The sequence below is a fragment of the Spinacia oleracea genome, chromosome 1, assembly GCF_020520425.1.
Source record: "Spinacia oleracea cultivar Varoflay chromosome 1, BTI_SOV_V1, whole genome shotgun sequence".
Taxonomy (NCBI): Eukaryota; Viridiplantae; Streptophyta; class Magnoliopsida; order Caryophyllales; family Amaranthaceae; genus Spinacia; species Spinacia oleracea.
In genome coordinates, this window is record NC_079487.1 from 127,785,154 (window position 1) to 127,803,339 (window position 18,186).

At 34.7% G+C, this 18,186-nt stretch overlaps 1 protein-coding gene across 2 annotated transcripts; it reads left to right on the top strand.

Annotated features, from left to right (window-relative positions):
• Positions 1–4,858: 4,858 nt before the first annotated feature.
• LOC110783011 (jasmonate-induced protein homolog) lies at positions 4,859–7,728 on the top strand. Of its 2 annotated transcripts, none has more exons than XM_021987314.2 (3): positions 4,859–5,017; positions 5,181–5,571; positions 7,364–7,728. In XM_021987314.2, exons 2-3 carry the CDS (start codon positions 5,185–5,187, stop codon positions 7,556–7,558), a joined length of 582 nt encoding a protein of 193 aa, XP_021843006.1. In that variant the 5' UTR covers positions 4,859–5,017; positions 5,181–5,184; the 3' UTR covers positions 7,559–7,728. The 2 variants fall into 2 exon arrangements, with proteins under 2 accessions (XP_021843006.1, XP_021843007.1); XM_021987315.2 differs by having other exon boundaries at positions 4,867–5,017; positions 5,178–5,571.
• Positions 7,729–18,186: the final 10,458 nt, after the last annotated feature.

Here is an 18,186-nt window from a genome sequence, read left to right on the forward strand (position 1 = left end):
TTTCTTGTAGTGGTGGCAAGATACATATCAGCTAAAAGACAAAAAAATAAATATCATTCATGTTAAAAAAGTATCATTTTTTAAAAAGAAAAGTACAATTTTTGTTAAAAAAATTATCATTCAATTTCATTTTTGTCTTTTTCCTATTTTGTCTTTTAATCTGATATGCATTTGCAAGCACATATCAAATATCCGAAATTACTTTCTCACTTCGATTAACCCTAGAGTCCACGTTCATTTTCGGAATACAACCGGCTGTACCGGTTATTTGTGTGTTTGTGTTCACATTGTAGATGGTACAAGCACGTGACAAAAAACATAAAAAACAAAAAATCGTGCACGATATACCCAAGCTTGAACAAACAAAGCTCAACAACGGCCTCAGCTCGTGCACGCAGTTATCATCTACTAGTCTCATATCCTCGTATGTACACGATGCGTTCGAATTTAAGATATACAATTAAACTCGAAATAATATGTAAACAAAGTTATTCAAATCTTCCCTAAAGAAAAATTGACATGTATATATTTAGCAAACGTCGAACCAGTACTACAATAGTAACGAAGTAAAGCACAATATTTTCACATATGTAGGAGGTGCATGCGAGTATAATTAGGAATTTTATATTTAAATCACGGTTGCCAAACTTGTTTTATTTTCCTCAATAAATTTGATAAACCATTATTTATGGGTCATCATCTTTTTACCAAATTATTAACATTAGCAACCATGCGTTATGGAGTGCCCTTAAAAACGTAAGGAGGAGAGATTAAGGAGTGATTGTTTGACTTTTTTTCCCATTTTATTACTTTTCTGTTATTGCTTTATTCCATTTGTGTTATTTGACTAATCATTCTAAATAAGTTTTCTATTATTATTATTTATTTAGTTGTCATTGAGGGTTTTATAGTTTATTCTATATAGGGACACCAAAAGGTCAATTACTAAAATGACTTCAGAAATTCCCTTAATTCTTTTTTGAGGGAAAAAATGCAAAATCATGGTCTCTCCGAAAAGGTTGTATGTTCCAGCGATATGTGCGAGAGATGTCTCACAGTGCAAGATCTTCCCAAAGATGGTAGTTTTGATGAAGGAATACCTCTTTTTGATTCAATTTGTTATGTATTTGTTAAATTCGATTTCTGTTGTAGATGTAGTATGACTTTCTATTAATGAATTGATTTTACATTCAAAAAAAAAAAAAAAATCAAGATCCGCCATAGTCACAAGGTTTTAAGGGAACGGACCAAGACAAACATATTCGTTACAACCCCTTGAGTCCCATCTTGCCACTAGATGGACTAGAGTATTACCCGCCCTTTTAACATAAGTAATTAAAAAACAATTAAAAGACAAAGCTAAAGTACAAACATCCTCGTATATGAGGTGTAAAAGAGAGTAACCAATTTCCTTCTTTCAAATGGAGAAGATAATAAAAGGTTAGAGTGCTTGGAAAAACTCTTCCTAAAAGGCCGTATAGTCTCTCCTAGCAAATGAACTTGCAAGATTTATCCCATTCTTAAAAGGAAAAAAAACTTCCTTTCGTAAATATATAAAACACTTTAATTCCTTCTTTCAACCGAAATCATTATCACTACATGAATTCGTATCTTTAATGACAATCTAATTACGACGGGTCAAAAATTCCGTCGTAAAAGTCTTTTGCGACAGGGCTAATAACCAAACAAAGACGGGAACAACCGTCGCAAATGTCTTTTACGACGGGATAACGACGGGATTTTCCATTAACGTTGGGCCTCTTTTATGACGAGTTCGCGACAGAAAATCCTGTCATTAATCAACAATTATTGTCTTTAGCGACGGGATTTCCCGTCGTCAATGGTACAATATCTTGTAGTGTATACTCCGTATTCTACAATCAATTTTATGTCTATTTTTTTGGTGTTATAAATCACCCGATTCACCTTTAGAGCTAATCCGGATTCAGACGAGTTCTGGGTAGATAGGTTACAGTCCTCTCCCAATTCTATGTCTAAAAGTGCACCCATTTGTTTTTCTTAATTGTTTTCTGATTCTATGTCCATAGTCCACCCACCCATCTTATTTATTCAGGAAATTTCACTATAATAGGGTATGTGATTTTTAAAAAAATGTATATATATATTTAACCGTTAGTATCTTTAATTGGTAAAGAAAAATTTTAAAAAAATTAATATTTTGAAAATATAGTCGAGATAAATCTAACAAGATAAAAAATTATTGTGTTTCCTTGCATCTGAATCATAACAGGATGGTCAAATGAGAGTGAATGAGTCATGAGTGGTGTAAAAGTCCAAACGTAACAATATCTATAGTAGTGGCGGGGAAGTAAAAATTTTGAATAGTTAAAATTATATTCTATGGTACATGCATGATGTATAAATTAAATTAAGTAAATTGTTTAATTAGATCGAGTAATATTGAGATATTTTCCAATATCGAGTAAGTGATAAGAAGGTATTGAAAATATACATCGAACGCACAAATTATATTCTATGATACATACATGTGTAAATTAAGGCTAAGATATCACCTGAAATTGATAAGGTGTTGAACTGGATAAGGTATATGTTTGCATTACTTGTTTGGTAAAACTAATTTCTTAAGTATCTGAAATTTAAAATATTTGTAATTGATTTTTTTTTTCACTTCTAAATATTTCCGTTGCAATATATATAAATACAAATACGAATAAAATACTACTAAATCTCAAACAATACAATACATATACCTATTACTTGTATTTTTGTAATGTTAAAGACATTCCACGTTCCACTTGTTCATGGCCCTGTTTGGCAATTGGCTGTTGGCTGTTGGCTGTCGACTGTTTTACTTGGCTGGTTTGACTGGCTGTTCAAGTTGGCTGCTTTTGTTGGCTGTTTGACTATGGATTGGTTACAAATATGTTTGGTAAAATCAGTTGTTGGCTGTTGGCTGTAGCTATGTAAAATGACATTTAAGGACATTTAATGAATTTTATTTCATTTTTCAATACATACTTTGTATTATGTACGGAGTAAAACGTAATTACAAATAAATAAAAAATAAATTTAAAAATAAATTACTTTATGCAATAGTATTAATAAATTATTATTTTAATTAATAATTATGGAGTAATAATTAACAACTAATAATTAATAATCAATGATTAATAATTAATAATTAATAATAATTAAATTAATAATAATTATTAATTATTAATTAATCATTAATAATTAATGGTTAATTATTATTAATTAATAAATAATTATTTATTAATTATTCACTTTTAGTTATTAGTCATTAATTAATACGGAGTACTCCGTAATTATTAACTTTTAGTTATTAGTTATTAGTTATTAATTATTAATTATTAATTATTCATTATTAATTATTAATTATTAATTATTAATTATTAATTATTAATTATTAATTATTAATTATTAATTATTAATTATTAATTATTAATTATTAATTATTAATTATTAATTATTAATTATTAATTATTAATTATTAATTATTAATTATTAATTATTAATTATTAATTATTAATTATTAATTATTAATTATTAATTATTAATTATTAATTATTAATTATTAATTATTAATTATTAATTATTAATTATTAATTATTAATTATTAATTATTAATTATTAATTATTAATTATTAATTATTAATTATTAATTATTAATTATTAATTATTAATTATTAATTATTAATTATTAATTATTAATTATTAATTATTAATTATTAATTATTAATTATTAATTATTAATTATTAATTATTAATTATTAATTATTAATTATTAATTATTAATTATTAATTATTAATTGTTAATTGTTAATTGTTAATTATTAATTATTAATTATTAATTGTTAATTATTAATTGTTAATTATTAATTGTTAATTGTTAATTGTTAATTATTAATTATTAATTGTTAATCATTAATTGTTAATCATTAATTGTTAATTATTAATTGTTAATTATTAATTATTAATTGTTAATTATTAATTATTAACTATTAGTTAATTAGTAAAAAATAAGGACAAAAAAGTAATTTAGATAGTGAAAAGCCAAAAGCCAACTCCAAAAAGCTAGTGTTACTAGCTTTTCATTTTTGGCGGAAAAGCTGGCTTTTCAGCAAGCTAAAAAGCCAGTTATCAAACATATTTTTTGGCTGTTTGACCAGATTAAAAAGCCAACAGCCAAAAGCCAACCAAAAAGCCATCAAAAAGCCATTTGCCAAACAAGGCCCATATCTAGTAAAGACTTGTAATTGCACCCCAAAAAAAAGCCACCCATTTATTTACTTGAAAGAAGAAAACCTCTCTACCTGCCCCAAATCCCCAATGTTTTCAAGTCCCCACTCCCCCACCCTCTAACCCAGCAACAGTACAACACGTAATTTCTATCCTCCTTTTTCTGGATTTTTGTCATTTCAAATCTGCCATTTGTTAGTTGAAGACTTGAAGCATAGGTATATGATTTTTGCGCTGATTTGGAGTTAAAGTCCAATTTCAGCTACTGATATTTCAGCAACTGATATCCAGACGTTACTTTGGTTAACTTCTGGATTTCAGTCCAACAATCTACCTTAAATTTTATTTCAGGTCTTTCCCAGACGCTTCTATTTATTTAAGGTGACTTAAATTATAAGCTCCTAATCATTTAAGGTGACTTAAAGTGGTTGTTAAACAGACCTTAAGTTAATTGTTTAATTTGATCGAGTAATATTGAGAGAGATTCCAATATATATCAAGTAATTTGATGAGTAAGCTATGATAAGAAGGTATCGGATGCAGATAAGATAAGCTAGGCATCATATTCATATGCGCTAAAGATAATATAGAATCATGCATCAGGGCTCAATTTGGTTAATTGTCCCCAATCATATGCTTAATTATATTCTATGTTTGTGTAGCTGGCTATTATAAATAAGCGTAGGATTTAGAGGTAAGGTCATCAACCTAACACATCACATTGTATCAAACTTGATTACCTTTTACGAAGTACAAAACAACCAGTGTGATCGAGGTAAGTATATACTACAGATCGCGCGAGTATATATTTGTATTTTCTCTTATAAATTACTTAGTTTTATTTTATACGAAATATATACACAACGTAGTAATATGAAGAGTACTGGTAATATATTAATTAGTTTGGCTTTAACTATCGTTTTTGATACGTGAAGCAGAACTATGGCCTCCTCACAAGCAGCAAGAACATCCATCAGTTCGAAGAACAGAGAGATTTTGGATGGGATAAAGAAGAAGGTGCATGCAGAAAATGCAGGAAGTTTTCAGGCGGCAGCCCAAACAACCACAACAGTAAAAATGCTGAATAATGGGGTGGGTGCTGTAAAATATCAGGAGAATAAAGATTGGTCTGGGTCTATATTTGGTTCTTACCCTAAAACTGTTGCCATTGGCGGTATCGGTAAGTTTTCGCACCGAGGTGTCCCACCCCAGGACTCAGAAGGCTCCAAGGGGGCCATTGTATATGTTGGCCCTAGGGTAGAAGGTGGTCCAGATGATTGTGCTTGGGTTTTTGCGTGGAGTGTCCCTGACGACGGTTCTTCTAACAAGGTATAGAGTAAATAATACTTCACTTTCTCCATCGTAAATATATCACAACTTTTTTTATTTTAACCATATTTTTAACGGCAACTTTTATGTAATACCGCCTTATCGAAAAGACCATTTTGGTGACTTAACTAATTGATTATATTGTTTAATTAATTAGTTATAGTACTTAACTAATTAATTTTATTGCTTAACTAATTGGTTTAAGTGCTTAACTAATTGGTTATACTCCCTACGTTCCATAATGTTCCTCATGTTTACTATTCATTTGGTCAAAGTTAGAAAACTTTGACCGTAATTAGTAGTATAAATAATAGAAAAAATATTAACTTGTGGGATCCCATTGGATTCCTTTCAACGTAAATTTTCTAAATATCAAGTTTTTATAAATTTTACTAATGCGAAATTAAAACTATTAATGGTACTCAAAGTAGTGCATTGGAGACCGCGCATAATGGAAAAGTGAGGAACATTATTGAACGGAGGGAGTATTGCTTAACTTATACGACACCAATGTGGTCTTAAAACCTCCTTATATAAAAGTTTGTATATTTTTAATTACTTTGTTATATTAGGATAATATATAGTTATGGTGTTTTCTTATGAGAAGTGTTTATTGGTAGGTTGTAATTACTTGTAAAAATAGCTTTTTACCATTTTGGTCTTTTATGACAATTGCTTAATTAATTACCAAAAATATTATAAAAAAGGAATTTCAACAGCATGCCAAAATATATTTGAGCAAACTCTTGAACAATTTTGATGTCTTCGGAAAATATTAATAATACCCTTACATAATTTTTAAATTGTTAAAAAATATTTATCAAGTATTGCCACACTGTCTGCATATAAAATCAACTGCGCACGCACAGCTTCGGTAGTAAGAGTAGTACTTAAACTTATCAATTCTAGTATTCTAAAACACAAAAACTTATATACCACTTGTCACCTTTTAAAAACTTTAAATCATTTTATTTTGATTTTCTAAAATAAAGATACTAATTGACTCATCTTAATTGAATTTTAATTAATAAACTCTTTGTATACATATATAACCTCCATTCATCACCTTCAATTTTTATATCAATATCTTTGTTACTCAAAACTTGTAAAAAGACATCATTTTCCTCCTTTTACGCCTTGAATCATGTCACTTTCAGACGGGTGTTGAATAAATTGATTTTCGAATATCAAATTTATACGAAGTATAAACACAATTGTAAAAACGCACATTAACCTGTACATCACACGGGATAAAAATTAGTTAACGTGCAAAGCTAAATAATGTTACATTTAATTTGGGACTCATATCTCACTTAAAACCTACAAATCCCTACTAAGGGATTACATATTTACATGTCGCGCACGCTTTTACCTATATTTTGTACGTATATTGGATTTAATTAATTAGCCCAGCCGTCTTATACGGATAATGTGTATAATTAATTTATCGTACGTACATTGTGATAACTTTTACCTATTTTTGGTACTATCTTTTAATGATTTGATTAATTAACTTGATTTTATATTATGCTAAAAAGTTGTACATTATTAATGATTTTGAAGGAATAATATTTAATAAAATAAAAAAAATTATCATTAAAAAATAATTAACTTTTATTTATATTGGGATAACTTTTAAGCATTTTGATTAAACTAATTTTACTATGATGTACAATATTTTGTACACCACTTTTTTTAATTTAAACAAGAATTTGTGTCCCAATTCGGTTTACTCTAGCTGTACATGACAAGAAACTAGTTCAATTGTTTTGACTATTCATTTTTTTTCCAGGTCTATGCTGAATGTGGGCTTGCTACCAAGTATCCTCAAGGACAAATTAACTGGGATAAAATCGAAGCTTCACTAAAAGCATCCACCTCTGAAATTGAATATTCTGACGAGTTTTCGAAATCTGAGATCTCTGCTTCTATTGATTCTACCGGCAATACTCCTACTCTAGCTGTTGCCTTCCAAGTTAACCCTTGAATACTGGTTCTGTACGAGTTGAGCTTAGTATTATCAGATCAATCTACCACGTATAATATGATGGAGCATGCATTATAATAACAACTAATATTAGTACGAGTATATATGTAATAACTAAATAAATGCTCTTTTACTTTAATATATATACTTCCTCTGTTTTTTTTTTTTTTGACACAATTCTTTTATCACGTTTGTCAATGTAATTATTTAATCATTAATCTATCTAATTATCTATGGGTATTAATAATTATAAAAAATTAATATTAAATTAATCTATACAACTAAACGATTATAACAAGATCCTACATGACTATTTTTTTTTATATATATATATATTTATTAGTTCGCAATCCAAATTAAATGGCATAATTTTTATCAAACTTCATATTCATTCTCACGCAATGTCGTTTCCAATATATATATATATATATATATATATATATATATAGGGTCAGGTTCCTGTGAGAACCACCTTAAGATGAGAACCTGTCTTATCGTGAGAACCGCCTTTATAGTCGTTCGATCACAGGTAATCTGATGGCTATTATATGTGCGTATTGAATTATATTTTTTTTCAAAGATTTCTATATCTGTAGGAGATTCTTTATTTAATTGTTGATTACTTTGAACTTCTATGCGCATATATTTTGACTAAAATGTGCATATATTTTGACTAAAATGTGCATATATTTTGTTTTATATGTGCATATACTTTTACTCAACTACGCCTATGCTTTGAGCTAATGTGCATATATTTTAACATATACGTGCATTTATTTTGACATTAATGTGCATATATGCGTACAAGAATTAATGGAGGAATCCTCGACCAATTCATCTACTATGAACAGTGGCGGTGTCAGTACGGGTTCAGTTGAACCAATTGAACCCGTACTGGCAAAAACAAAGAAGAAGTTCTTAAGTTTCTGAAGCCATCGAGCGTCAATGTCTTATACATTTTAGCGCTTAAAAGTGCTGGAAAGTTGGTCGAAGCTAGAACTGTATTTCATTTTGGTGTGTAATGTCTGGTCGCGGGTTCGACTCTAGCAAGTGCTACTTTTTATCTCTTTTTTTCTCTCTTTCTTTTTTTTTTTTTGAGGGCAAAGGTTAGTGCATAGATTAAACAATCGAAAGTTTGTCCATGAGGACATACGGGCTAACCTCACAAGGACTATGGTTAACCCAAACTTGCTCAACACCAAACGGCACTAACCTAGCGAGGTGATGGGCCACAGAGTTGCCATCCCTCCTAATATGAGACCACGAGAAAGAATTAAAATAAGAGCAGTGATACATAATATCATCTAAAATAGTGTCTAGATCAGCAAGGTAGGTGGAAGTTTTAGTGAGTCTTGATACAATGGTCTGACAGTCAGTCTCAATGAGCACATTCTTCATGTTGTATCTCTTAGCCAGCTTGACTGCAGTGAGGACTGCTTTTCCCTCAGCTAGGACGGGTTCCCAGTAGGCTCTCACTCTCCTTGTGGCTGCAAACAGGACTTCCCCTTTATCATTTCTTGCAACGACACCAATGCCCACCCATCCATTGTCTGGTACCGACGCATCACAGTTGATCTTCACCATCCCTTGAGTGGGAGCACTCCAAACGTTGGGGCTACGAGTTTGGTTTCCAGTAGCAGCGGGGTTGACAGCCCCATAAATGCGTTGGTTATAGGAGTTGAAATCCTCTGCAAGTCGGCGAACTCTATCAACAATGAGGCTATGGGGGATCTCCTTGTTGTTGAAAATCTTATCATTTCTACGCCCCCAAATACACCACATCAGGAACACACCAATTTGTCTCATCTTTCCGTCCAACTGACCCCATTGCACAATGATCTCTTCAAATGGGAGGCTGCTTATATTCTGCAGCAAGGGATCGCAACCACACTCTACCCATAGGTCCCTTACGGTCCGACATTCGAACAGGGCATGGTTGGTAGTTTCCTCCATGTCGGGGCACCAAGGGCAGTCGCCCATCTCAGTCATGTGTCTAGATTTCAGCAGCGATCGAACAGGAAGGGTTCCAGTACAGACTCTCCATGTGAAGTGCTTTGCTTTGGGTGTGACGTTCAACTTCCAAATATCCACCCACGCCTTGTGGTAGTTGTCAAGGTTGCATGATTTACCTAGCATATAGGCTGTTTTGACGGAGTACAAACCATCATTGGAGAAAGCCCATGTGAGGGCATCACTCTGTTGTCTGTCGCTAACTGGAATGGACAAGATGCAGCGAATATCCCTATCATTGAAATGTTTCGCCAGTAGCTCATGGTTCCAATCTCCTTGATCTTCCTCAATTAAGTCACAGACGCGCTCAATCTCATCAGTTGCAGCTGAGGTAATCATGCCCCCTTCATCATCAGCAACCCATTTATCCTCCCAAACATTAATGTTCTTGCCATCCCCCACCCTCCATATTAACCCTTCTTTTAACAAGGCCTTTGCAGCCCATATACTGCGCCAGGAGAAACTACTCGTGGGACCTCGATAAGCACCCAAAAAGTCAGTGTTTGGGTAATATTTCCCCTTCATGACACGTCCAAGGAGGGAACCTGGGGCAGAAAGTAACCTCCAGGCTTGTCTCCCTAGGAGTGCGAGGTTGAATACTTCCATATCCCGAAACCCCATTCCTCCAACATACTTCAGAGCACATAAAGAGTCCCAACTCCTCCAATGGACTTTTCGCTCGGACCCCGAATTGCCCCACCAGAACCGAGCAATCATGGAGTGGATGTCGTTGATGAACCCAACAGGCAGCTTGTAGATGCCCATAATGTATGTCGGAATTGCTTGGATGACCGACTTGATTAACACCTCTTTTCCCGCCCTTGTCAACAACTTCTCCTTCCAGCCTTGGAGTTTTTTCCAAATACGATCCTTGAGGGCCGTAAAAACCGATTTTTTTGACCTACCAATGATAGTCGGGATACCAAGGTACTTAGCGTGCTCATCAACCTGTTTCATCCTCAAAATCTCTAGCAATTCTTCCTGTGTCGAGGGACAGACGCCTTTGCTAAAAGAGACCTCCGATTTGTCATAATTAATTTTTTGCCCGGAAGCTGCTTCATAACTGTTGAGCAAGTCAACTATCTTGGAGCATTCTCTATGGTTGGCTCTAGCAAAAAGCAAACTGTCGTCAGCAAAGAAAAGGTGAGAGACCACAGGTCCAGATCGAGAGGCTCGTGCCCCATGAATACTGCCATCATCAACCGCCTTCTTGATGAGACCTGAGAAGGCATCAGCTATCATGATAAAAAGGTACGGGGAGAGGGGATCCCCCTGGCGGAGGCCTCTAGAGGGGAGCACCTTACCACACACACTGCCGTTGACAATGAAAGAATAAGAGACGGTTGAGACGCAGCTCATGACCAACTTGACCCATCTCTGGTCAAAGCCCATCTTACCCAGCAATCGTTCCAAAAATAGCCACTCAACTCTGTCGTATGCCTTGCTCATATCAAGTTTTAGTGCAACAGTACCCTTCTTCCCCTTACTTCTCTTTTTCATAGAGTGGAAAAGCTCCAAAGCAATAAGCGCGTTATCTGTGATCAATCTACCCGGAACAAACACACTTTGGTTCTCCGAAATTACTGCCGGTAGGATGGATTTCAGCCTTAGAACGATCGCCTTTGAAGCAATCTTATACAGGACATTGCAGAGGGCTATGGGTCTAAACTCGGCCAGACTCTTCGGTGACTTCACTTTAGGGATCAAGGCAATGTTAGTACAATTGATGCTTTCTGGGGATAAGTGACCGTGCAAAATATCACAAATATGTCTTGTGACGTCATCGCCGACAACATGCCAAAATTTCTGGTAGAAGACGGCATGAACTCCATCCGGTCCTGGGGCTTTGCAAGGGTGCATAGAACTGAGGGCCGCAAAGATTTCATCCTTGGTAAAGGGGCGGAGAAGGAGCTCGTTATCTTCTGTAGTAATGAGCGAAGGGACGGCAGATAAGACTTCATGGATGGCTGCCATGGTAGGATTAGTGGTTGAGAACAAATCATCATAGAAGTCTTGGATAATTCCTTCAAAATCATCCTCATCAGTGCACCAAATACCATCCTTATTCATCAAGCCTTTTATTTCATTTCTTCGCCTCCTTTGAGATGCCTTGTGGTGAAAATATTTCGTGTTTCGATCCCCATCCTTGATGTCCGCCGCTCTTGATCTTAAGTACCAATGAGCTTCCTGCTTGTCATACAAATCATCAAGATGTTTTTCAAGGTTAGTACATAGAGAAATATTATCCTCCGTAATAGCATCTGATTGTGCCAGTTTCAAGGCTTTTTCGGTCACATCAATTTGTTTATCAAAATTGGTAAACCTCTCTCCACTCCAACTTTTCAACGCACCCAGCAGCATTTCCAGTCTCGTCATCATTGTCCCCCCCTCCGAGCTACACCAAGCCTCTTTAACTACCTTCATGCAGTCTTCCTCTAGCAACCATGAAGTTTCGAACTTAAAGGACTTCTTACCCCTTTGCCTCTTCTTCTTTGGGCGTTTCTGGCGTATAAAGATTGGAGTGTGATCAGACTTGAATCTAACCATATGCTCCACCCTCGCATCCGGAAAAAGAGAGACCCAATCTGGGTTGCCCACGAACCTATCTAGCCTCTCTCGAACCATCGTGGAGACAGACAAACCGCGCTGCCAAGTGTACCATAATCCTTCGAAGCCTAGATCACGGAGATTTTGGTCATCTAGCACCTCTCGAAACCCTGCAATGGCTCGACGCTCGATGACAGATCCCCCCTCCTTCTCTTCTTGGCTCAGTATTTCATTAAAATCACCTCCAATTAAGATCGGTCCCGAAACGATCTTACACAAAGAGTTGATGAGCTGCCATGTTTTATACTTGTCCGTCGATCCTGGCCAGCCATAGATACCAATGAACCTCCATGAGATATCGCCCCATTTAACAATCCCACTTATGTGATTTTGGGAATACGAAATGAGATCAAAAGAAACATTCCCACTGTTCCAATACAAGCATAAACCACCAGCTTTCCCTATACTACTGACACCTAATGCACAATCAAAACCTAACCTGGATTTGAGATTTTCCGAGGCTGAACTACTGATCATTGTTTCAGATAGAAATACCAGATTAGGGGCCATGGAGATGCACCACTTGCGCAGTGCTCTAACCGCTCGAGGGTTGCCAAGCCCCCGGCAGTTCCAACACAGGGTATTCATTGATGTTCGCGGGGTTGGAGCTCGCCAACACCCGCTACTGAATTTTGGTTAAGAGAGTCTTCAGACGGAACAGAAGTAGAGATTTTAGTCCGCTTGTCAACGTCAACCATCTCTTCGTCACAAGCCTCACTCCTTGCTGCCATAAGGCTTCTCTTTTTGTCACCCTTGTCACACGAAACCGAAAATGGAGGAGCTTTCACCTGCACCCCTGCCTCGCCAATTGGACCTCTCACAGTTCTGGTCCACTTCTTTGAGACACGAGTGGGCGGCAAAAGGATGTTCGGGACCGATTGGGGCAAGATAGACTCCTTTTCTGACCTGATTTCGGTGCTTTTCGAGCCTGTAGTCCCCATAGGAAAGCGCACAAGCTCGTCCGTTGCCCTCGTAGGGGAAGTGGGCTTACCGGGAAGAGCAGACTCCTTTGTGCTGATTACATCGTCGACGGATGTCTTTGGGGCCCTCCTTGTCACAAACGGAGAAAAACCCGCTTCAATGGACAAGGGGGCCTTTAAACTCGACTTGTCGTGCGGTCTTGGCGTGGAAAAGAATTTTTCTCTCTTTCTTAGTAGCTATAATTTTGAACTTTTAATACATAATTTTTTTGTACATTCCTACTACTAAATGTCTTTGAAATTCTGTAAATTCTCCAATGCGCTAGAAAAAATTAGATTTTGTTTTTATTCATTTTCTTTTAAAAAAAATATCTTTAATTATTTATCTTATATAGTATGTATAAAATCAGTTATTTGCACCCCAAAAATTCAATAAAATCTGGTACTGTACACTCTGCACAAAAAATATGACTCATATTTTAATTCCGAACCCTTAACACAAATTTTCTGGTGCCGCCACTGACTATGAACATTGACGTTTCTCATATTTGCTCACGGCCTTTATCACTCAACACCTTATCAACTTGAACTGAGCTGTCAAATGCTTGACTATCAGCATATAACTGAACTGGCTTTGAAGAGCTGGGAGGGCATTGCTGCATAGGAGTATCTTCAACAGTAGAAAGTGCCCTGAGTACTGCAGAAAGAACGAGGTTCTAGCTATTAGTGCAAGAGAACTATTATGAATCATCCAAATATGTAACATCACGCATTTTGCAAATTCTTGTTGGTAGATGATTCTCATAATATTGTACATGGTTCCTAAAGATCTGGATAAATACACATATAGTTACAAGAATATGCACATAGTGTTAAAAGAATATGCACATATAGTTTAATATGCACATAGTGTTAAAAGAATATTTTTTTTTTTTGGTGTTAGCATCCGGTTCACCCTTAGGGCTAATCCGGATTCGGGGCGAGTTCTGGGTGGTTAGGTTCCATTCCCCTCCCAATTGTTGTTGCGGGGGATCGAACACGGGTTCTCCCTACCAAGTTCAGCCTCAATCACCACTGAACCAACAAACAATTGGTAGTGTTAAAAGAATATGCACATATAGTAAAAAGTCCAATCATATAAAGTTTTGCAACACATTATGCAGTAAGCCCATCAATCCATCACCATTTTAATTCTTTGTGTTTCAATATCAAAAGAGTAATCCATTACAAACAACTTCTAAGATTCTAATACACGAACAACTAAATTTCCTACTCAAATCGTTTCCATAAATATAGAATAAGTAGACAAGAGAGATTTTTCATATATTCCTGTAGTGTTGTTCATAATCAAGTACATAGATTAACAGGGCAACACCAATAGTTCAATACCAAAATTAATGTACTAAAGTTTACCCAGTGAAACATAAGCATGAATTTGCAGCAAGTTAAACCACACATTTTCTAGTAACAATCAAAACAGGAAACCAGAACTGCACCAACATTCCAATAAGAAAACTAATTTAAACATACATGAATTCTGAAGCACCCTAAAATCAAGACTATGAATTATGGGATTCCAAATTTAAACATACATGAATTCTGAAGCAATCTGTTAAGATTACTGACTATATCATGATAAATAAATAAAATAAAAAATAAAAAGAAGAAAAAACTCTTGTTCATTTAATTACAACTTACGAGCATCAACTGTTCCTACATTATCTAATGAATATAAATCGAATCAATAGCATAAAAAGGCTAAAAAAACATTTCATCACCAAATAAAACCTCAAACTCCTATACAAAAGCCCCAAAATAAACGATGGTAATTAAAACCATTGAATTTTCTCCAAATTAAGCTACCTACTTCTAATCACAAAAAGTTTGAGATAGCACAAATTGAGAGACACACAAATTTGAAACCGTGCCTTTAAATTGAACCTTAGCAGCACGAAACGAAAATTACACGCAAAATTGAAATGGTACCTTCGAATTGAGCCCAAATAGCACAAGTTACTACAATTTTGGTAAAGTAATTCATCGAATTTGTGAAAAAAAAAATCGCTGAATATAAGAATTTTGTGAAATTTGAAAAAGATTAACAGCATTTTCTAGATGTCTACTTAAAAGCTAAATCGAAGCCCGCAATTAAAATCGGAGAAATTAAAACCCTAGAAATCGATTTAGTCAAAATTTGCAATACTTACCTCTATCTTTGAGATATTTCCGCATGAATTCAACAAATTATACAAGAATCTTGGGAATTTGTAGAAAAAACTTGAGAAAATCGCAAATTGTAGGTGGAAAAAAAAAAACGAATTAAATGTTAATACCTAGCAACTCCGAGCTTAAAAATAAAAAAAGATTGAGATAACTCACTTGATTTTGATAGAGATCTTCAAAGAAAAATGCAGATCAGTAACATAATTGGGGAAATTTACGAATTGGGGTTAAATTTGAAAAATAGGAGGGAGAAACTGAAACATTTCGTACAAAGCGAAAGGGAAGAGAGAGAAAATCAAGGGCTAATATAAATTACTCCGTAAATCATAAACGTGATGAAAGGCTCAGATTTAAGTAAATCAACGGTTAAATTGGGGTTCTCACGTTAAGGGGAGTTCTCACCTTAAGGGTGGTTCTCATAGGAACCTATATATATATATATAATATATAAGAGACATATTTGTTGAATTATTAGAGCGCCACGTAGGATATCTAATGGCTTTGTCCAATGAAAAATCAGATTTCTAATTTATGTTTGAATAAAAAAAATCAAGTGTCACGCAGATAATTATCTAGGTGCCACATAGATATTTTATTTAATTAATAATAATATATATAACTCCATCCAAAATCAAACACGTACTCTCACTACAAGAATTTGTATCTTTAACGACAACCTAATTACGACGGGTTAAAAATTCCGTCGCAAAAGCCTTTTGCGACGGGGCTAACAACCAAACAATGACGGGAATAACCGTCGCAAATGTCTTTTACGACGGGTGTATGACGGATTTACGACGGAATTTCTATTAACGACGGCCCCATTTTATGACGGGTTCGCGACAGGAAATCCCGTCGTTAATCAACTATTATTGGCCTTTCGCGACGGGATTTCCCGTCGTTAATAGTACAATTTCTTGTATTGTCTAATAATTAAACAATAAATCTAAAATAAAATTCAATCCAAAAAACACTAATCTAAAATAAAATTCAATCTTCAAAATCAAATAATAATCCAATATTAGAGAAAATTTAAAAATGTTCCTGAGAAAATTTTAATTAATAAATTAATAAAAATGGGCTTATGGGTGCAGGGATGTTGTTTGCTTAAGCACGAAAATTCTGTTGGCTCTATATTTTAAGTAGACTTCTTTTTATACACTTCGTATGTTTTTTATATATTTAGATCAATCAATCATGTCGATGTAAGACTTTCTACTTCTCCTCCGTAAGATCCATTTTGTTTTGACATATTGCATTGTTGATGGAGGACGTGGGTTAGATTGGAAAGAATATCCTAATTTAACCTACCTACTATCTTAATACTCCCTCCGTCCCTTAATACTCGCACTGGTTTGACTATTGCGGAGTTTAAGACACTTGAATTGACTTATTAATTTAATGGGTGATAGTAGAGAGTGGGGTATTTTTTTTAATATAGTTAGTGGGAAATGTGTAATGGGGTAGTAGAGGTGTGAATTTTTAAATGATTTTTTGTAGGGAGTGGATTAGCACTACAAAAAAAAAGGTTCTATTTATGACGGGGAATCCCGTCATTGACCCGCCATAAAAGACCAATTATGATGGGATTACCCGTCACAAGCACGTCTTGAAAGGGGGGTCATAATTGACTACCCGTCATGAACCCGTCGCAAAAGCTTATTATGACAGGAAAAAACCCCGTCGCAAAAGCCTATTATGACGGGGAAAATCCGTTATAAAAGGCCAAACACAACGGGCTAACCTCCCGTCGCGAAAAGCTAACTATTACAGGGTCACTCCCCGTCACAAAAGACCATGATAATGATTCTTATAGCACCTTCTAGTTTATCATGTACCTGCTAGTTATGAATCAATATCATTGATTACGACATACATATATAGTAATACCATCAACAAATTATAAAAGTACCATCAAGTTCATTTCACAAAATCCAAATCTACAGCAATGGCCCATGATTAAAACTATAACAACCAATTGTCTTATGCCCAATAAATCAAAAATAAGACCACAATAACACTTAGTCTGATTACTGCAATTTAAATAAAATTCAAAGTTTGCAGCAGAAAGTAAAAACAAGGCACATTAGCCCAGATTACCTTAAAAAAAAGGCACATTAGCCCAGCAGCAAGGAAGCACATAGCAGCAGCAAGGAAGCACATAGCAGCACCAACATAACATATTCCGGAGATGCTTTTCAATATTTGCTCATTTAGTTATTTGAAGAATTTTTTTTCTTTTTCTTATTAACGCATAAATTATGATTGTAGATGTCATATTGTAGACGCCTACATTTGTCCCTAGGCCCGAAGCGGTGAGTTCGATGATGAAACCAAAAATTACTTGTCTACGCTTTCCTAAGTATGCGACAAACGACCTGTGACTGAATGACGTAATCGAAAAACCCATATTCCCATTTTAAGTAACTGCCATTTATAGTAACTTCCATAGTTAACTGCTACACAGAATAGTAACCATATAAGATAAATTTTCAAGTGATTGTGTCGTATTATGATTAATCCTTGAGGAAAAGATAAGAGTTTCACTCCAACTGGTATCCTTGAAGAGTTGAAATGTGAATGAGATAGAAATTCAGAATAAATCTTGAAATCTGGAATGCCATGGAAATTAAACACCAGCGTTAGAATACTCTTGCGCGTGGCATGCACGCGCCGCAATAATCCACCGCTCCAAACACCAGCGCCATAAAATTATGGCGCTATAGTTTGATTCTCAGCCAAGTCACGACACAGATAGATTTTGCATTAGCTGTCAATCAGGCAGCATAAACAATCTGGCACAACACAGCTCAATCGTATAATATTCTAGAGCATAAACGTGGTCAGCGCCACTTTTCTGGCGTTGCC

What these genes read in the sequence shown, in the direction of transcription:
- LOC110783011 (XM_021987314.2), top strand. Translation starts at nt 5,185, where the DNA reads ATGGCCTCCTCACAAGCAGCAAGAACATCCATCAGTTCGAAGAACAGA. An exon ending in ACGACGGTTCTTCTAACAAG is followed by an intron (nt 5,572 to 7,363) that starts GTATAGAGTAAA and finishes TTTTTTTTCCAG; the next exon opens with GTCTATGCTGAATGTGGGCT.